We start from the raw sequence: 22,086 nt of genomic DNA on the forward strand, positions 1-22,086 counted from the left end.
TCCTTTCTTGCCAACACTCTGTTTCTGAATGTTTGAGGCAGTGCAAAAGGCACACACACACATAAAGATACACCCACACACACACACATACACACGTACGCACGCACGCACACACACACAAACACACACACACACACCCATACGCACACGCACACACACACAAAGAGGCACACATACGCACACTCAGAGGCACACACACACACACACACACACACACGTACGCACGCACGCACACACACACACACACGTACGCACGCACGCACACACACACAAACACACACACACACACATACGCACACACACACACACAGAGGCACACATACGCACACTCAGAGGCACACACACACACACACACACACACACACACACACACACACACACACACACCGCTCAGGTCCTTCATCGTCCCAAACGAATAGACACAAAGTTCAAACAACGAAAAATGGAAAGTTCGGAAAGGTTTTCACCGGGATAAGATCAGTTTAAACTTGTTTGTGTGTGCGTGTGTGTAGGAATTGTCTAGACCTCTCTGTGACGGAGAACATGATTGTGTAGGAAGGACGAGACCTTTAAAGTCATGTTGGTTTCAAAGTGATGCCACAATTGCGTGGTGGTAAGACGTCGGCCTCCTAATCGGGAGGTCGTGATTTCGAATCCCGGTCGCTGCCGCCTGGTGGGTTAAGAGTGGAGATTTTTCCGATCTCCCAGGTCAACTTATGTGCAGATCTGCTAGTGACTGAACCTCCTTCGTGTGTACACGCAAGCACAAGACCAAGCGCGCACGGAAAAGATCCTGTAATCCATGTCGGAGTTCGGTGGGTTATGGAAACACGAAAATACCCAGCATGCCTACTTAACGAAAGCGGAGTGAAGCTGACTATGCTCTCAGAGTATAGCCTGGGGAACCCAAATGGGCAAACGAGCTCACACGTAACCAGACAACTCTGGAACGCTGAAGTAGAACAATGCCACAAGAGATAAGTTAATACTAGCGCAAGTCTTTACGCGCTGAAGATGGGCGTGTTCTGACCCTTACGGAGTGTGTAGGTCAACTTGTAGGATGTTCCCAAAACACTAACCTAGCTGGTCATTGTCCCAGTTCAGACAAAGGCGACCATCTTAAGGCTGGAGTCGACTTCTAGTTAAAAAAGATAAACGATTCTTGAAGTGAACTTTTGTGGACGTTAACCGAGTGCTGAGGTCAGAAATGACAAATACAATCGGGCTTAACGTGCTAATTTCCAAGATAACGATTGGAACTTTAGTATGGGGTATCAGACTTTGCCACAAAACCACTTCTGGTGACATTTCTCAGATTCTATTAAAAAGATGTAAACAAATCAACAATCAAATGATCACACCTGAAGGAGAGTGATAGAGGGACAATATACATAACACAAAAAACACTCACGTTGATGGTAAATTGGAAACAAAAAAAACGACATCTTTGTACCAAGTTTTCAAGAAACACAAACAGACATGTAATTCAACGTGTAAAAGCGATAAGAAATGTCTCAAACTTTCTCACATCCAAGCTTACGTATCCTCTTTAACCACAGTAACAATAATAACATGAATACCATTTAAAGTGCTAAATTTGAACTGCGATGGTTCTACTGCCCCTACCCCCTACCCATTTTGACAGAAAACATTGTTCTAGTCTGCGCCTGAGAAAAAGTAATTAAAAGAGACATGACATTTATGCTACTCTTACACTGTGCCGAATTGCCCTTGCGAATAGAATTTTCCAATAATTCACAATGATCGGGACATGGTCGCAAGACATTCGTAAATGTTCTTAACCATTCGCCACCATTCGTCTCTTGTTTTGAACATAGCAACATGTTCCTAATATTCGCAAAGAAGTCATATTCTTAATTTTTTTTTTGCAACGTACTTGTAAGATTTCGCAAGACATTCGTAATCATCGCAATATATTCGTAACGCTCGCAAGGCATTCGCAACCATTCGTTATGCCTGTCTCACACTGTGCTGAATATCCTTGCGAACATTCGTAATCATCGCAATGTATTCGTCAGGCTCGCAAGGCATTCGCAAACATTCGTTATGCGTGTCTTACACTCTGCCCAATATCCTTGCGAATATAGATTCGTATGCATTCGCAATGATCAGTAGACATTCGCAAGCACTCCATTAGTCTCTTTTTTTGGCCAAATACAACATGTTCACATACACATTTCTTGCGAATGTCTTACGAATAGTTGCGAGTGCTTGCGAATGTGTACCTATCATTGCGAATGCCTTGCGAGCGCTACGAATACCTTTACGATGATTACGAATGGCTTGCGAATACTGAAGAATATGCATTCCTTGCGAATATTAGGAGCATGTTGCTAATATTCGCAACAAGAGACGAATGGTGGCGAATGGTGAAGAACATTTACGAATGTCTTGCGACCATGTCCCGATCATTACGAATTATTGGTGAATTCTATTCGCAAGGGAAATTCGGCACAGTGTAAGAGCAGTATTACGAACAATGCGAATTGCATAATCGCTTTATTCGTAAAATGTTTGCAAGCACTTGCAACGGTCGCAAAGGCCACTCGCAACGTTCGTAATACATCCGCAACACATTCGAATATGAATTTGTATGCATTCGCAATGATCGGTAAGACTTCGAATTTTCAATATTTTTTCCTGTCCATTCGTCTCTTTTTTGGCCGAATACAACATGTTCATATTCGCAAGGATATTCGGCACAGTGTAAGACAGGCATTAAAAAAGAAAGTTCAAGGATTGCTAAAGAGATAAATCAAATGAATAGGAAGCGTTAAGTCCTTAATGTATAAGACAGTGTTTGGAACTTGAGTATGGGGTATCAGACTTTTGCACAAGAATCACCATTGAAGAAAGTAGTAACATTGAAAAGAAGAAAAAAAATTTGATTATCGAGATTAAATATCTGGTTTCAATTAGTTCTTTATGAATGCTGTCTATCTTTTTAATTTGAGACACGTCAATTGGGCGAAAGACATATTTCAATTCTACCTCCTGTTTTCAGGGGTAGACACCAGCCTTAACTGTCATACACCAAAAGATGACCTGGTCTTTGCACGAATACAATCAGTGCGTATGGCAAAACACCGGTCTTGAAGAAACAGATAAAATCACAACCGGCTTGTCATTGACCTGTTTGGGGACTGAATAACATAGGTTTGCAAAAAGATGGCGTCTACTCTCGTCGCCTGGCTATTCGCTACGCTGTTCGCGGTGGTTTCTGGTGAGCTTCTGCAGAACGGAGGGTTCGAATCCCTGGACCACTGGGTTTGTGGGGGGTTTCAGTGCTCCTTGACCAGCGACAGACACTCGGAGCAACACGCAGTGAAAGTCACCGGCAGGTCAGTACGTGTGTGTGTGTGAATATCCCTGACTTCAGCTGGTTAGTATATTGTAGCTCTTATTTGACTTCTGTACGCTCCAACTATGTCCTTGCATTTTTATGCCAAGTCTTTGTACACAGTTTGCAAAAGTTTTGACATTTGAAGTCAAGATGTCTACAGTTATGACATGTGTTGAACAGCCGATGTATATGTTTTTGTTTCTTCGTTCATGGGCTGAAACTCCCACGGCTTTTACGTGTATGACCGTTTTTACTCCGCCATTTAGGCAGCCATACGCAGCTTTCGGAGGAAGCATGCTGGGTATTTTCGTGTTTCTATAACCCACCGAACTCTGACATGGATTACAGGATCTTTTTCGTTCGCACTTGGTCTTGTGCTTGCGTGTATACACGGGGGTGTTCGGACACCGAGGAGAGTCTGCACACAAAGTTGACTCTGAGAAATCTCTCGCCGAACGTGGGGACGAACTCACGCTGACAGCGGCCAACTGGATACAAATCCAGCGCGCTAGCGACTGAGCTGCATCCCCGCCTAGCCGATGTATATAATTACTAGATGAATACCCGCTTCGCCGGGTACGGCTGCACCGGGAAGAAGTCGAGCCGAATACCCGGCTGCGCCGGGGACCCGGCTATGCCGGGTGTACGCCGGCTTTGACGGCGCACCGCACGGAGGAAGGGAGATAAACGCGGCTGAAAACACTGGAGAAGATAAGGAAGAGTTACTGGGAATGGATCCAGAGAAAAACCAAAATCGGTTCAGCGCTGCGCGCTGAGAGCACGTGTTGAAATATCTCATCGATGAGGTTGTGTCCGGGGTGTAGCTGAATACGGTCTCCAAATTTGAAAAAGATCCACCGAGAACTTTGGCCATGCATCGCGGACACACACACACACACACACACACACACACACACACACACACACACACACACACACACACACACACACACACACACACACACACACACACACACACACACACACACACACACACACACACACACAAGTCGTATATATATATATAATTATATAGATTGTTTAATTCGAACACAGATATTACACGTTGCTTACGGTTTCCAATATATTTTGTACAGCGCAAGGAAGAGGTTTCACAGAAGTCATCTTATTTCGTCGAGGGTGATTTTTTTTGGATATTAGAGTCTTTATTTCCTTGTTCGTTGATCAATAAACAACAACATAATTATTGGGGTGGTTTTTTTAGTTTTTGTTTTTCTCGAATGGACATAACCATCAACCTGCCATTTATTTGTTTACGATAACAGGAGCCAGTACTACCAAGGCCCAGGACAGTATATTCAGGTGACCCCGGGTCATAAGTACCTCGTGAGCGCGTGGGTCAAGCTACTGAATGACCACAGCGGTCAAGCTGTGGACGTTGAACTGGCCTTCCAGTATACAGGTGAGTAACCAACACAGGTAAATTCTTCTGACATGTCGTTCTAAAAAAGGGAACACGATTTTGATAGATTGAGTGGGTTTACCTGCTTTCTACAGACATAGGTCTGAGGTGTGTGAATGATTCTCGACGCTATCGATACTTTTCAAACGCTTCAGCTGATGATGCTACCACATGCCTATTGTGATCATTCTAGTTCTGGTTCTATCTTCCGTCACTTTCCTGACACATTTCTTTATATACACTTAATATAGCTTTCTTGTTGTTTTCTTACAATGATCACTTACAGGGTGTCCCAGAATACTTGCAACGCAAATACATACAAATATTTGACATTAAGTAAGTTTATTACACAGGCCAGCAACTCCAAAAAATATTACATTTCCTGGAAGCTGAGATGATAACAATTAGAAAACTGAAGATTTGAGGTCTCTTGCTTGCAGGATACATTTTTCAGAGCACATGTTGCAAATGACCGCCGTTTCGCTGCAGACACACTTGAAGCTACACTTTAACATGGAATGTATGTATGTATGTATGCATGCATGTATGCATGTATGTATGTATGTATGTATGTAGGTATGTATGTAGGTATGTATGCATGTGTGTTGGTGTGTCGGTGTGTCAAGTGTGCAAGTAAAAAGGGTATTGTAGTTGTACATATATTACTTTAGATATTTTTTTGTTATCATGGGTTTTATAAATTTTCTTCTCTTCTTCTTTTATAATTATTAATTAATGACCTATATGTGCTGATGACCAATTTAATTTCCTTTGTTGGATCAATAAAATGTTATGAGTTATGAGCCGACGAGCAAAGTTGTCAATCACCTTGACACACTCTTCCTTCCTGATGGCACGAATGTTCTGGGTGATGGCTACTTTCAGTTCAGCAATGGATTGAGGAGGATTCTCATACACGTGGTCCTACAAGAACCCCCAGAGATAACAATGTGGGGGGTTCAGATCAGGTTAATACGGAGACCACTCAGGTTCGCGGCGCCTGCTGATCAGCCGATCAGGGAATCTGTGGTCCAGCCACTACAGTCAGCTTCCTGCCAGATTTGGGTGCTTCTGCCTTCTTGTTGATGTTGTTGACTGATCCTGTGGCTTTAAATTTGTGAACCCAACGATAATTCGGCTTTTCTGGGGATAATTGTTGAAGTGGAACTTCCTGCGATATTTGGCTTGCGCCGATTTGAATGATTTCGTCTCCAAATAAGTAGTGACGCAAAATACTGCTTGCTCTTTTGTCCAAGGCATTTTAAATTTGTCTGATTGCTAATTATTCGTTGTTATGGTCTCCTCTTTGCAAATCAGAAAAATAAGAAAAATAACATTAATATTGGCAGAGTTATTAGCTCTAACATGGGTTGCAAGTATTCTGGGACACCCTGTATTACAGTGTGGTGTCTTGGAGAATCTGATAATGATGGATGGAATGGTGTCTTGGAGAATCTGATAATGATGGATGGAATGGTGTCTTGGCAGAACCAGACTGGTAGCTTTAGGATGTGTCTGCTCAGCTAACTGTGACTGTTCAAACGCACACTCCTCTTGAAAACTGTGTGGCTCACCATCTCAAGTCTCATGCGACAAGAGCATCGCTTCAATAGACGTTTTCCGGAAATAACTCTGTCAGGATTTTCAAGCGGTTTGGCAGAGTTAACGCCGCAAACACTGAGTCGGAAGTGCTTTTACGAAATTAATTCATACATTTCTAATGTGTACAGAGAGCACTAAGGCTTGCTATGTTGGTATGTGACCACGTGGATGTATGGTCTTATCCCATGACACATCTGATGTATGGTCTTATCCCATGACACATCTGATGTATGGTCTTATCCCATGACACATCTGATGTATGGTCTTATCCCATGACACATCTGGCCAGAACTGAGATGGTGAGCCGAACTGCTTTCACGAGAAGTAGTCTGCATGTGATGCGGTTAGTCAATGTCAATGCCCATGTGAGCAGTCTGCTAGAGTCTGTTTCTAATATTCTTTACGTATCAACGTAACCATTGCAAATCAAAATATGTATCTGATCAAGTGGCTCAAACAAAGTGCATGTTGAATAATAAGGCGTCGTTGAAATAACCAGCACACATTGTGTGTCCAAAACAGACGGAACAACAGACTACCAGCCCGCTGCCATCCATCAACAGGCACACACTTCCGAGGGCTGGTTTCATCTTCAGGGTTCCTTCACCGCTCCCAGCAAAGGTCAGTTCAAGGGTTAGGGTTAGGACGTTATATCTGGAACCCTGACCCTAATGCTCCCAGCAAAGGTAAGTTCACTTGCACTGTTCACAGTATTGTACATGTCATCCAGTTTATCGTTTTAACAATAACATTGATCTCTGTTGTTAGCCCATCTCCACCATTCAAACTCAAGTTGTACTTATATCTCACCATCACCTTTCAATAATGGACTTGCAGTGCATAGCCGTTGTATCAAACTGAACATCGTTTCAGGTCCTTCATTCAATACTTTTGTCAAAACATGCGAAACTCTGCCAGCAACCCGTGCTGGTTTAAAGAAAACTTAACTCTAAATGTCAATTAACTTTCCTCTTTCTGCTTGTGTCCTGAAGCTGTGAAGAGCACCTTGCTGTATTTCCAAAGCCGGCCTGACGCCTCAGTGAATTTCATGGTGGACGAGGCCTCGGTGACTGACCAGTCCAGCGGGGGTGGTTCTACAACTGGTGGGGGGTCACAGGGGTCGCAAAGCCCAGCTGGAAACCTGCTGCAGAACCCAGAGTTCGAATCCACTGCCCACTGGGATTGCTGGGATATCCATTGTGCCTTGACCAGCGACAGACACTCGGGGCAGCACGCGCTCCAAGTCTCCGGCAGGTTTGTTTGTTTGTTTGTTTGTTTGTTTGCTTAACGCCCAGCCGACCACAAAGGGCCATATCAGGGCGGTGCTGCTTTGACATATAACGTGCGCCACACACAAGACAGAAGTCGCAGCACAGGCTTCGTGTCTCACCCAGTCACATTATTCTGACACCGGACCAACCAGTCCTGGCACTAACCCCATAATGCCAGACGCCAGGCGGAGCAGCCACTCGATTGCCAATTTTAAAGTCTTAGGTTTGACCCGGCCGGGGTTCGAACCCACGACCTCCCGATCACGGGGCGGACGCCTTACCACTAGGCCAACCGTGCCGGTCTCCGGCAGGTAACCGCTCTTTGCTTCTGATATCTGATGTCACAATCAGTGGGAGTAACTGGCTTGATCTGTTTTCTTGACATTTATGTATCATTTAACATGTGTTTTACATATTGATATCTGCTAAATACTCTTCAACAATGTCAAGGACCGGTCAAGAAAATGTCTCACTTTTTGTTGTGCGCTATTTCGCCAGAGTGTCGGCTATTAAACGCTGCTCGTGACCAGGACTCGGTTCTGTATCACACGGGGTTTTTTACATTGCAATTTTGCGCCGATTTTATGGGACTTTAAAAGTTGACCCCTTTTTTCCTAAAAAGGAAAACGTTTCCATGTGTTTAGCGTGGCGCAATGAAAGTGTTTGCCAAAAATATTTCTACAACAACACTCACAGACCCTTTGTGAATGCTAAAAACGGCAAGTTTCAATTCAATTATTGTACCTATGGCTTGAAGCATTTTTTTTTAAAGATTGCATACATTATTTACAGAAATGCATATACTGTAAACTTAATTAATAAAGAAGTTGTCCGGTGAAGGAAATTAGGGCCCAAGCAAGGGATACATAAAGCAAGACTGATAGACAGAGAACACAGAATAAGGTGCTGTCGATATGTATACCCCTACGCAATGTGACGAACTCCGGAATTAACTCTCTTGAGTTTGTATGGGTTGTGAAAGAGTGAATACTCTTGCTATAAGTGAGGCAAGCTTTCTACACGTGCTCCTTGTCCACTTGTTTCAGACACACCCCTAGCTAGTGACTGGCCTATAATGTCATGTGGGAAAGTTTGACTCAATAAAAGCAAGAGTACTCACTATTTCACAACACACACTTACCCAACAGTCATTTCTGAACATCAGGTAGTCAAAGCGTAATTTTGTGAACAGAAAGCAGAGTTGGCAGGGTGCATCTCAGTACATCCACGTGACGGCTGGTCAAGCCTACCACGGGGAGGTGTGGGTCAAGCTGCTCAACGACCACAGCGGTCAGAGCATCGACCTCATGGCAGACTTCGAGTTCACAGGTCAACTCATTTCTTATTTATTTTTTAGTTTTATTTAGAATGCACGTGCAAGCCTTAGTTTATTAATCTAACATATTTACACTTCATGGCAGACTTCGGGTTCACAGGTTTAACACATTGCAGTTCAATACAGAATGCAAGTGTTAGTCTTAGTTAAATAATCTACCATCTGAACACTTCATGACAGATTTCGAGTTGACAGGTTAGTTCAATTTACTTTTGTAAAGAACGTTTAACTAAACGTGTTGCTAACTTTGTGCCGACGGAAGCCACGAATACCCGATCATTGCCCGCCATGATCACATGTAGTTATAACGTTGTGCAGACAGAAGCCACGAATACCCGATCATTGCCCGCCACGATCACGTGTTGTTATAACGTTGTGCAGACGGAAGCCACGAATACCCGATCATTGCCCGCCACGCTAACGTGTTGTTATAACTTTGTACAGACGGAAGCCACGAATAACCGATCATTGCCCGCCACGCTAACGTGTTGTTATAACGTTGTGCACATGGAAGCCATGAATACCCGATCATTGCCCGCCACGCTAACGTGTTGTTAATTTTGTACAGACGGAAGCCACGAATACCCGATCATTGCCCGCCACGCTAACGTGTTGTTATAACTTTGTACAGACGGAAGCCACGATTACCCGATCATAGCCCGCCACGCTAACGTGTTGTTAATTTTGTACAGACGGAAGCCACGATTACCCGATCATTGCCCGCCACGATCACGTGTTGTTAACTTTGTACAGACGGAAGCCCCGAATACCCGATCATTGCCTGCCACGCTAACGTACTGTTATAACGTTGTGCAGACGGAAGCCACGATTAACCGATCATTGCCCGCCACGCTAACGTGTTATTAACTTTGTACAGACGAAAGCCACGAATACCCGATCATTGACCGCCACGATCACGTGTTGTTAACTTTGTACAGACGGAAGCCACGAATACCCGATCATTGCCCGCCACGCTAACGTGTTGTTAACTTTGAACAGACGGAAGCCACGAATACCCGATCATTGCCCGCCACGCTAACGTGTTGTTATAACTTTGTACAGACGGAAGCCACGAATACCCGATAATTGCCCGCCACGCTAACGTGTTGTTATAACTTTGTACAGACGGAAGCCACGAATACCCGATAATTGCCCGCCACGCTAACGTGTTGTTAACGTTGTACAGACGGAAGCTACGAATACCCGATAATTGCCCGCCACGCTAACGTGTTGTTATAACTTTGTACAGACAGAAATCACGAATACCCGATCATTGCCCGCCACGCTAACGTGTTGTTATAACTTTGTACAGACGGAAGCCACGATTACCCGATCATTGCCCGCCACGATCACGTACTGTTATAACGTTGTGCAGACGGAAGCCACGATTAACCGATCATTGCCCGCCACGCTAACGTGTTGTTAACTTTGTACAGACGGAAGCCACGTATACCCTATCATTGCCCGCCACGATAACGTGTTGTTATAACGTTGTGCAGACGGAAGCCACGAATAACCGATCATTGCCCGCTACGCTAACGTGTTGTTAACTTTGTACAGACGGAAGCCACCAATACCCGATCATTGCCCGCCACGCTAACGTGTTGTTAACGTTGTACAGACGGAAGCCACGATCCCCGATCATTGCCCGCCACGCTAACGTGTTGTTAACGTTGTGCAGACGGAAGCCACGATTACCCGATCATTGCCCGCCACGCTAACGTGTTGTTAACGTTGTACAGACGGAAGCTACGAATACCTGATCATTGCCCGCCACGCTAAAGTGTTGTTAACGTTGTACAGACGGAAGCCACGAATACCCGATCATTGCCCACCACGCTAACGCCAGGACGGCAGAGGGGTGGATCCATCTCCAGGGGTCTTTCACCGCGCCCAGGAGTAAAGGTACACACTCTTGCTGCTTCACTTAAAGCCACAGTTCTTCTTGTCATAACTGTTCGAGGCACCCTCTCAAATCTTAAGAAGCTGTCACGTGGGACAAGGCCAGCCCTCCGCTTGGACACATACCTATAATCATCATCCTTACCGCTTCTTGTGCAGATTGAGATTTGTAAAATAATAATAATAGTAATGATAATGATAATAATGATAATGATAATAATAATTGTCAGTAAGTACTGGTGTCACATGACTGATGTGAACCAGTTGATTGGTTAATGGCGATGCGCTAAAACTGTTAGCGCACTAACTTTTCCACAGAGCGTATTCTTCCGCCGTTTGCCTAAGCAAGACTGTACTCTCATCCTCAAAATTAATAAATGACATGTAGCTTATATTCGCCACAATACCAAATGACCATACATTTCCTGCTTCTCAATTAAAGCAGAAGTGGGTTTTTTTCTGACAGATTGCATGTGCCTGTGCCACAGTTGCCACTGATCTAGAAATAGAACCCGCTGTGTCTAATTTTTCAGTTTCGATTTGCGAAGATTCTTCTCATAATTATGCCGTGCTAGTGGCATGTAGCTTATCATCCACATTACGAAATGATGAGTTAGTATACAATTCCCAGTAGCTAACAGAAAACACAAGTGTTATTCCGATAACGTACCAGCTAGATCAGCATTTGGAATATACGTAGCAGACTACACTGAAATACGACTGCATCAGTTCAGTAAATGAATGGTTTCCGAATGATTATGTTAAGGCAAGAACAATCGGAATCAAAAACGTGTAGGGTTTAGAACGTTCTTACCATATATAAGACTTATTACCAGCCTGCCTCATGCATGCAGACTCAGTGCAACGTGACGAGCAATTTTTGTTTTTGAAATGAGACTGCAGACGCAGTGGTTTGATTGCCATAGCCTGGCAGACGACATAAACCCCGCTCAGCAAATTAACATGTTGGGCAAATGTGAACGATAAAACGATTTGGATACAATACGTGTTGGGTTCAGAGCATTCTTACCGTTCATATTTAGTACCAGACTCCCCGATGAGTGAAGATACCACACGAGAAACATGCCACATTTATCTTGAAAATGTGCAAACCGTCGACCTTGGGGTTAGCCAATTCAAGGGGAGTCACTCTGCACAGTCAATCCGTCGAAGCTTGACTGGAGGTTTCGAATCGCAAATAACTAAGAACACAGTCCTTTCTCCGAGTTCAAATGAGGTCTCTCTGAAAGATCATCACTGTTTAGCTTAACGCTACACTGGAATTTACCAACAGAAATTAAAACAAGAGTTTGCGTGTGACGAAAGCACGATAGACTTGAGACACCCCACACAAAAGTAGATCTTCCACGACCTGACCACACAGTTATGCCTATTCAAAATGCGCGTTGCAAAATGTGCGTGTTGTATCTTCTTATTTTCTGGTGGTACCGACAATATCGTTATTGAAACAATCCCAGTGCACTAAGGGATTTAAAGAGCAAATCTCGAAAATAATTATTGAACTCATGCGTTCAATAATTATTTTCGAGATTTGCTCTATAAATCCCTTGGTGCACTGGGATGTCTCAATAACTTAAGCTATAATAATAATACTAATAAGGGCATTTATAAAAAAATATTTATGATAAATTTATTTCGGATATACACTTTCATATTTTAAGCCATTAATTCATTTAAACAAAATCTGACTCTGCACACATACCGAAGCTGTTGATTGTTGGTATGTGTCGAAATGGTACAGTTCCCCTTGAGTTTGGCGTCCCACAAGGCTCTGTGCTGGGTCCTGTCCTTTTTATTCTCTATACAACTCCTCTGTCCAATGTAATCTCGACTCATTCCGTCGAGCATGAAATGTTCGCAGACGACACACAACTATACAAATCAGAATCACCTGAAAACATTCCTAACCTCCTTCACTCTCTAAACATCTGTACTTCAACTGTTAAAACATGGATGTCAGAAAATAAACTCAAACTGAATGACGATAAGACCGAGGCGATGTGTTTCTCAAAATCCAAAAAAACTCACTCTCTTCCAAAAGCAGTAACACTCGGTGCTGTTAGCATTGATTTTGCAGATAAAGTCCGCGATCTTGGAGTCATTATTGACCGCGATCTGACTATGAAACAGCATGTCACCAAAACCTGCCAGGCCGCATACATTGAGTTGAAAAGGATTAGTTCAGTCCGCTCTTGTCTGACTGAAGAGGCCACCAAAACACTAATTTCTTCGTGTGTGCTATCTAGAATAGACTTTTGTAATTCAGTACTAATCGGTAGCCCCCAGACTATCATCCAACCACTGCAAAGGGTTCAACATTCAGCTGCAAGATTAATTTGTAAATCCTCCAAGAAGCAACCTTGTACTCCTCTACTGAAATATCTGCACTGGCTTCCGGTCAATCAAAGAATTAAGTACAAAAGCTCGTGTCTCTGTATTAAAATCATCACTGGTTCTGCACCTTCATATCTGTCTAAACTCGTAAACCTGTACGTCCCTTCCAGATCACTGCGCTCTGCCGCTGACACTCGAATGTTCCGAATTCCAACAAAAAAAAGAAAAGTACATGGACAACGCGCATTTTCATTTGCTGCTGTTAAAACATGGAACTCCCTTCCTTATTCTGTCAGACATAGTCCATCCTATTCTTCTTTTAGATCAAATCTGAAAACGCACCTGTTCACACAGCATTTTCTAGACTTACCAGTAACTCCCAAACTGTCTGGTGACCCCTGCAGCAGCCAGTGATCTGGAAATCGTGTGCTGCTACTTGTTTTTTCTCTTTTCCTTGTGCAAACTACAAATCGGTTTATCTAGTTAGATAAATGGATGTGCATAAGCACGAGCTTGATTTTGTGATTATATCTGCGGCTTTTTTGTGTGTACGCCATGTATGCAGATTGTGTAGGTATTAGTATTCATGTGTGAGTGCATGTGTATGTGTGTGTGTTGTATGTATGTGTGTGCGCCTGTCTGTATGCGTGTCTGTGTGTGTGTGTGTGTGTGTGTGTGTGTGTGTGTGTGTGTGTGTGTGCGTGTGTGTGTGTGTGTGAACGTGTGTCTGTGTGTCTGTGTGTATCTGTGCATGTGTGTGGTGATAGCATGTGTGTGTGTATGCGCACGCGTATATGTGCGTGCGCACGCGTGTGTTTGTATTATTGTGACTGCATGGACTTAAAACGATGAATTTGCTTTTGTACTCCTGTTCTTTTTGTGTCTTAATGCTGTATTTTGGTTTTGTACATGTGTATAGCAATGTCATTGTAAAGCGCTTAGAGCTTCTAGGTAAGCGCTCTATAAGTTTCCATTATTATTATTATTATTATTATATATGGAGGCATGTTCTTTCCCCATGTACAGGCATCACCAGATTTAACATAGATGGCGAGTCGAATCGTTTACAAGGTAGGGACTTTGCCAACATAAAAACAGCTTCCGTTTGTAGTATTTACCTCAAAATCACTGTTGTAGTGAATACTCTCGTAGTGGGTGCTCTTCTAAGAACAACTATTGTGGTGAGTCATATATTAATGAGAATCGACTGTCACGGTTAAGGCAGAGTAGACCGACTTGTGGTCACAGATTACTGCGTATGTACTCAAGGTAAAAAGCGACAATAACAATGCACAATTTATACCTACTCAAATTATGGCCAAGAAAAAAGACATGATCAATTGTGCATAAAGAAACAAAATAATGTGCAAATACATGCATGTACGTCTCTGGTCGTCATGACAGCAATCAAACAAACGCGGATCTACATCATGAGCAGTCCCGACACGTCTGTCTCCTATGCTGTGGACGCGGCGTCCGTCACCCCGGCAACCAGCAGCGGGGGTCACGTGACCTTCCAGAGCCTCAACGGCAAGATCGACCAGCTGCGGAAGAGCAACATCAACCTGCAGTCAGTAGCTTCACAGAAACACTCTCAAACAAACAAACAAACAAACAAACAAACACACACACACACACACACACACACACACACACACACACACACACACACACACACACACACACACACACACACACAAGCACAAACACACACACACACAAACAAAACAAAACAAAACAACAAGACACTCGGAAAGAGTAAAGCAGTCATGGATGTGTGTAGATTCACGGACACAAATCGACCAATCTGTGTAAGAGTCAAATAGTCCTACAGTAAGTACCTTTATACATACAGTCTGAAAGCGGCCCAGGAACAGCACAGAAGTCCCGTGGCGTGTATCAAGAAGCAAGAAGGTTTGCTACTGGAGCGGCCAATCATGGCAATATGGAACAGTCAAAAGTACGCCCACCTAAGTAGTCTTTGCAGTAGACGGCCAAAGGAAAAATAATACGATAGTGAATATAAAATGGACTTTAGTTTAAGTTTCATTTTGTCCGTCTCAAGTGCGACATTCATGTGCTGTGGACAGTAGCATGTAACCAGAACCTGAGCTGGAAAAGAAAATGTCATTGGTGTGTGTTTCAGTGTGACAACGGCGTCAGGAATCAACAAAGGAGACGTCAAGATCCATGTAAGTGAGTGACACCCATTTGTTATAAACACCTAGCCTAGTTTACATGTGTTCAATTCCAACACCTATCCTTTAAGCCGCATAGTTCATTCAATTAATGCTTTTCCAACATAGGCTGGACACTTAGGCTATACTGGTTAATTCTATAAACAATCAAACCTACCGCAACAGCGAATCAATGATTATTTCTGATTTATGATTGATAATAAATCAATGATTTTACAAATAAATACCGAATTGACTTGTCAAGACATTACTTTGTCACCATTGATGTCATCGTGATATGGTTACAGTGAAGCTGACCTGGGACAGTCTAAATCGAATGCACTGTTGACAAAGACTATTTGTCATCGTGATTTAGTTACAGTGAAGCTGACCTGGGACAGTCTAAATCGAATGCACTGTTGGCAAAGACTATTTGTCATCGTGATTTAGTTACAGTGAAGCTGACCTGGGACAGTCTAAATCGAATGCACTGTTGGCAAAGACTATTTGTCATCGTGATTTAGTTACAGTGAAGCTGACCTGGGACAGTCTAAATCGAATGCACTGTTGACAAAGACTATTTGTCATCGTGATATAGTTACAGTGAAGCTGACCTGGGACAGTCTAAATCGAATGCACTGTTGACAAAGACTATTTGTCATCGTGATATAGTTACAGTGAAGCTGACCTGGGACAGTCTAAATCGAATGCACTGTTGACAAAGACTATTTGTCCACATCGAAACTCATTTTCCCCATATTTATCTAAACAGGTCCTGCAGAAGAAGAAGTCCTTCGCGTTCGGCACTGCGGTCGACTGCTGGAAGTACGACGCCAATGACGCAGGGGGCAAGTACCGAGACTTTATCCACAAACACTTCAACTGGGTGGTCCCGGAGAACGCCCTCAAATGGGGGACTATCGAGTCACAGAGGGTACGAGACATGCCTCACTTGCCTACAAAACTCTTAGCCCTGTTTCCTAGTCTATTTTTTTTTAAATCTAAAAATATGTATAACAACTTTTTAATATATTTTTTTTCCTGTCAGAACGGAGGTACGCTTGGGGTAATAATTAGCCATTGTATTTGTCATTTTTTTAGATCATTTGCGCGAGAAATGTATCTTAAAGAGACAATAAAAGCTTAAATATCCGCATTGATAACACAATGGATCTACAATGCATTTAAACATAGCCACAAGCACATATCACCTGAAACAATGGGTTACTGTCAAGTTAAATTTTAGTTTATATGGTTGAACATTATAACACATGGTTCTCTTCTAATGCACCCTACTTGTGCCTACCAGAAAGCTGCTCCTTAGTTACCAGTGTTAATCAAACGAGATGTTTGTCACTAACATATTGCTTCTATTCTTGCAGGGACACAAGAACTACCAGCTGGCGTTGGACATGATACACGGCGTGAAGCAGCACGGGTAAGCTCGCCACACAGTCACAATGTCATAACAGTGCATCAATCGTCACGGGGACACATGACCTTACCTATATTTGGAGAGATAGAAAAAACATAAAGCAGGGTGGTACATGGTGTCGAGAGAAATCAAAACATAACGGAGACAGTAACTGCCTGTTCACAAATTCATAACAATTTAACAATCTTTATGTGCAGACATTTATCTTACGTGTATTTGGAAGGAAAAAACAGCCAAATTGGTTTGTATCGAGAGAGATCAAACATGAATTCGCTGCACTGTTTTGAATCACTGATTTATTTCCGATTTTTGAAGATCATAAAAGGGGGGTTGAACTGTATCAAGGTCCATTGACCAATACCATGTTTCAGTATCAAGGTTCATTGACCAATACCATGTTTCAGTATCAAGGTTCATTGACCAATACCATGTTTCAGTATCAAGGTCCATTGACCAATACCATGTTCCAGTATCAAGGTCCATTGACCAATACCATGTTTCAGTATCAAGGTCCATTGACCAATACCATGTTTCAGTATCAAGGTCCATTGACCAATACCATGTTTCAGTATCAAGGTCCATTGACCAATACCATGTTTTAGTATCACGGTCCATTGACCAATACCATGTTTTAGTATCAAGGTTCATTCACCAATACCATGTTTCAGTATCAAGGTCCATTGACCAATACCATGTTTCAGTATCAAGGTTCATTGACCAATACCATGTTTCAGTATCAAGGTCCATTGACCAATACCATGTTTCAGTATCAAGGTTCATTGACCAATACCATGTTTCAGTATCAAGGTCCATTGACCAATACCATGTTTCAGTATCAAGGTTCATTGACCAATACCATGTTTCAGTATCAAGGTCCATTGACCAATACCATGTTTCAGTATCAAGGTGCGCGGTCACAACCTAGTGTGGTCAGTGCCTAACACCGTGCAGGGCTGGGTCAAGGGGCTGTGTGGTGACCACAATCAACTCAAGACCGTCGTCAAGCAGCACATTGAGGAGACCATGAGCAAAACGCATGGACTGTGAGGACACATTTCTTCTTACTTTGCTGTGTGGTTCTTTGACCGACTTAGACTTTTATGTAACATACATTCAAATAAGGAGGAGATTGTGGGCATAGTATCCAACAAAAACGCTTCCAAGTTGCTTTTAAAGTTATGCCACGAGGTTCACGGTGTGTAACAATGGTAAATGTACCCTGCAGCATCAATTTCTTCACTTTGCAAAATGTTTACCATGAAAAGGACGTATTTACTGTTATTGTTTGCTTTTCCAATAGCCTAGTTTATATATGCTGTGGTTGTGCACAATCATTTCAAAGTGTTGACATGTTGTGGTTGACAGCCTGGAGCACTGGGACGTGAACAACGAGAACTTGCACGGCACGTGGTACCAGGACTGTCTCCATGACCCAAGCTATAACCTGGAGCTGTTCCGCGAAGCTCACCATGCTGACCCCAACGTCAAGCTCTTCCTCAACGACTACGACGTGGTAGCTGGCGGTTCCGAGACAAACGTGAGCCTCATGATTCTACTTCAGTGTTGATGACTAGTGCTAGCCTATTCCACACTCTGCTGCCGATATAAAAAGATACAAGATGACTAGTGCTAGACTGGTTGGTCCGGTGTCAGAATAATGTGACTGGGTGAGACATGAAGCCTGTGCTGCGACTTCTGTCTTGTGTGTGGCGCACATTATATGTCAAAGCAGTACCGCCCTGATATGGCCCTTCGTGGTCGGCTGGGCGTTAAGCAAACAAACAAACAAACAAACAAACTAGTGCTAGCCTATTCCACACTCTGCTGCCGATATACAAAGATACAAGATGACTAGTGCTAGCCTATTCCACACTCTGCTGCCAATATACAAAGATACAAGATGACTGATTGAATAGCATCAAAACACGTGAAGCGCAAACTGAACGTTCGTTCATATCTTTTGGGATTTCCTTCCGCCGAATCTTTGATTGCGAAATGATAAGACATGGCATTGTATTGCATACTGTAAACTACTGGTAAGTCATACACTTTGCGTTTAAGATTTTTAGGTTAATTGGTAACTACTTTAATTATGTTAATGTGTTGCCAGGACTACCTGATCCAAGCCAACTACTTCAAGCACGCCAATGTGGGTCTCTACGGTATCGGGGTGCAGAGTCACTTTGGCAACGAGGTGTACCCCGACCCCACCACCATCAAGGTATTTTACACACCCGTGAGGGGTAACTGATAATTTAAAAAGTTAGATGTTGCAAACGCTAGTTTACTGAATTAAAAAAAAGAATCTTAAACAAGAATGACTTACTCCATTGCACCTCTCGTATGCATCTTACTTCTGAGCTCTATAAAAAAAAAAACTATTTTTTTTAAAACAGAGAAAATTATTCGATAACAAAGTAGCACCATGAAACATTCATGCAACAGCTGCGTTTATATAAGGGATGTTCTGAACATTTTCATTAAACACACTTAAAATAACAGAAACAATCAGAAAAGACCACTTCAGATCACAGTCGTTTAGGGCATTTTACATTTAACTCTTAAATGTGAAAAACCTTTTGGTGGGACTGTTGCCTGCGTTTTGAATGATATGTGATTTATAGCGCTCGAAAAGATCGTGTTCTATGGTCTCTCACGAAATTAACACTCATCGAACACAATAATACAAGCACAATGGCTATAACAGTAGACAGTCATAAATAATTGTACACAGATTTAGTGCTGGTATAAATTCATCCCGTTTGAACAAAACGTTTCCCCTCTAAATGGCGGGGTGAACAAAACGTGTCCCCTCTAAATGGCGGGGTGAACAAAACGTTTCCCCTCTAAATGGCGGGGTGAACAAAACGTGTCCCCTCTAAATGGCGGGGTGAACAAAACGTGTCCCCTCTAAATGGCGGGGTGAACAAAACGTGTCCCCTCTAAATGGCGGGGTGAACAAAACGTGTCCCCTCTAAATGGCGGGGTGAACAAAACGTTTCCCCTCTAAATGGCGGGGTGAACAAAACGTTTCCCCTCTAAATGGCGGGGTGAACAAAACGTTTCCCCTCTAAATGGCGGGGTGAACAAAACGTTTCCCCTCTAAATGGCGGGGTGAACAAAATGTGTCCCCTCTAAATGGCGGGGTGAACAAAACGTTTCCCCTCTAAATGGCGGGGTGAACAAAACGTGTCCCCTCTAAATGGCGGGGTGAACAAAACGTGTTCCCTCTAAATGGCGGGGTGAACAAAACGTGTCCCCTCTAAATGGCGGGGTGAACAAAACGTGTCCCCTCTAAATGGCGGGGTGAACAAAACGTTTCCCCTCTAAATGGCGGGGTGAACAAAACGTGTCCCCTCTAAATGGCGGGGTGAACAAAACGTTTCCCCTCTAAATGGCGGGGTGAACAAAACGTTTCCCCTCTAAATGGCGGGGTGAACAAAACGTGTCCCCTCTAAATGGCGGGGTGAACAAAACGTGTCCCCTCTAAATGGCGGGGTGAACAAAACGTGTCCCCTCTAAATGGCGGGGTGAACAAAACGTGTCCCCTCTAAATGGCGGGGTGAACAAAACGTGTCCCCTCTAAATGGCGGGGTGAACAAAACGTTTCCCCTCTAAATGGCGGGGTGAACAAAACGTTTCCCCTCTAAATGGCGGGGTGAACAAAACGTTTCCCCTCTAAATGGCGGGGTGAAAATGGTCATACACGTAAAACCCCAATCGTGCAAAAAACACGAGTGTACGTGGGAGCTTAAGCCCATGAACACAGAAGAAGAAGAAGAAGAAGAAGAGAACTGTAACACCTATCATTGAAGCATGACCAACGCCTTTCAATCAGTCAGTAACTGTCCAGTTTCGTGTGTCCAGCAACGCCTGGACATCCTGGCCCAGGCCGGAGTGCCCATCTGGGTGACGGAGCTGGACGTGCAAGCCCAGGACGAGAACAAGCGAGCCGACTATTACGAGGCGGCGTTGAGGGCGTTCTACGGGCACCCCGCTGTGCAGGGCGTCATGTTCTGGGGCTTCTGGGACCAGGCCCACTGGAGGGGGGAGAAGGCGTCGCTAGTCAAGGGCAGCAACCTCCAGGTGACTGATAATGCTGTCAGAGTTGAAGTAAAAGGTTTGGTAAAGAAGAAGGTTCAGCATAATATGTATCTGCTTTTATACTTTGACACCGTGACGCTTGTTAATTTCAAGAAAGTTCGCGCTAAGGAATTGAAGTGCACCTAAACGCTGCAAACTGTCCGTGATAAACTGTAAGGGCAAGCACGATACAGGTGGCGCTGGCACGGTGATAAACTGTAAGGGCAAGCACGATACAGGTGGCGCTGGCACGGTGATAAACTGTAAGGGCAAGCAGAATACAGGTGGCGCTGGCACGGTGATAAACTGTAAGGGCAAGCACGATACAGGTGGCGCTGGCACGGTGATAAACTGTAAGGGCAAGCACGATACAGGTGGCGCTGGCACGGCAAATTTCTGGGTACAGTTGTTTTACGATTGGGGCGTGTGTGTTTTTGAGTGAAAGAGTGAATAAGAAGATACGAACAATTGCTTTAAACCGAAACAAAAGAACCTTTTTCATTGATATGTGTCCGTACAAAATGTGCAGAGAGAGAGAGAGAGAGAGAGAGAGAGAGAGAGAGAGAGACAGAGAGAGAGAGAGAGAGAGAGAGAGTGTTCACACAAAACAAAAAACATTCAAACTACCCATGGTAGAAAAAAAATTAGATAAATAATAGAGTGCAGCTCTTATTACCATGTCTCATAAACTAAGTTATTGACAAAATCGACATGGTCTTTCTCTTCAGATGACAGCGGCAGGTCGTCGTGTCTTTGATCTCCTGGAGAACCAGTGGATGACTGACGAGACTCACACTCTCTCCGGAAGCCAGATGACTGTTCGCGGTTTCCATGGTGACTACGAGGTGCACGTCATGTACCAGGGGAGGGAACTGAGCAACTTGAAGCAGACGTTCTCTTTGGGCAAGGGAGATTACACCGTCAACATTAATGTACACAAATGATTGAGAAAAGATAGATTAAAGCAGATATGAAAATGTATGTGCTGTTTTTGTCCTTATACTTGCCAGAAAAATGTTCCTGAATTTTGAGGTGTGCAAAAGGTATAGGTATCTTTGAGATAAGCGAGACAATAGGGAGGTTTAGAAACTGCGTCCCTATCAGCGACGTCACCTACCAGGACACCTATCTCACATGC

The 22,086-nt window shown here is 43.5% G+C and overlaps 1 protein-coding gene across 1 annotated transcript; it reads left to right on the plus strand.

The window, feature by feature from the left end:
* The first annotated feature begins 3,139 nt into the window (after window positions 1–3,139).
* Window positions 3,140–21,929, plus strand: LOC138952194 (anti-sigma-I factor RsgI6-like). Its single transcript, XM_070323796.1, has 15 exons — window positions 3,140–3,362; window positions 4,651–4,787; window positions 6,912–7,010; window positions 7,382–7,643; window positions 8,853–8,989; window positions 10,800–10,901; window positions 14,658–14,823; window positions 15,400–15,445; window positions 16,203–16,364; window positions 16,813–16,868; window positions 17,765–17,908; window positions 18,231–18,402; window positions 18,976–19,086; window positions 20,733–20,951; window positions 21,677–21,929. The coding sequence occupies exons 1-15, from the start codon at window positions 3,190–3,192 to the stop codon at window positions 21,890–21,892; spliced, it is 2,202 nt and encodes a 733-aa protein (XP_070179897.1). The 5' UTR covers window positions 3,140–3,189; the 3' UTR covers window positions 21,893–21,929.
* The last annotated feature ends 157 nt before the right edge of the window (window positions 21,930–22,086 follow it).

Source organism: Littorina saxatilis, linkage group LG17 (genome assembly GCF_037325665.1).
Source record: "Littorina saxatilis isolate snail1 linkage group LG17, US_GU_Lsax_2.0, whole genome shotgun sequence".
In the NCBI taxonomy this organism is placed as follows: domain Eukaryota; kingdom Metazoa; phylum Mollusca; class Gastropoda; order Littorinimorpha; family Littorinidae; genus Littorina; species Littorina saxatilis.

What these genes read in the sequence shown, in the direction of transcription:
- LOC138952194 (XM_070323796.1), top strand. Translation starts at nt 3,190, where the DNA reads ATGGCGTCTACTCTCGTCGCCTGGCTATTCGCTACGCTGTTCGCGGTG. An exon ending in CCGACCCCACCACCATCAAG is followed by an intron (nt 19,087 to 20,732) that starts GTATTTTACACA and finishes TCGTGTGTCCAG; the next exon opens with CAACGCCTGGACATCCTGGC. An exon ending in TCAAGGGCAGCAACCTCCAG is followed by an intron (nt 20,952 to 21,676) that starts GTGACTGATAAT and finishes CTTTCTCTTCAG; the next exon opens with ATGACAGCGGCAGGTCGTCG.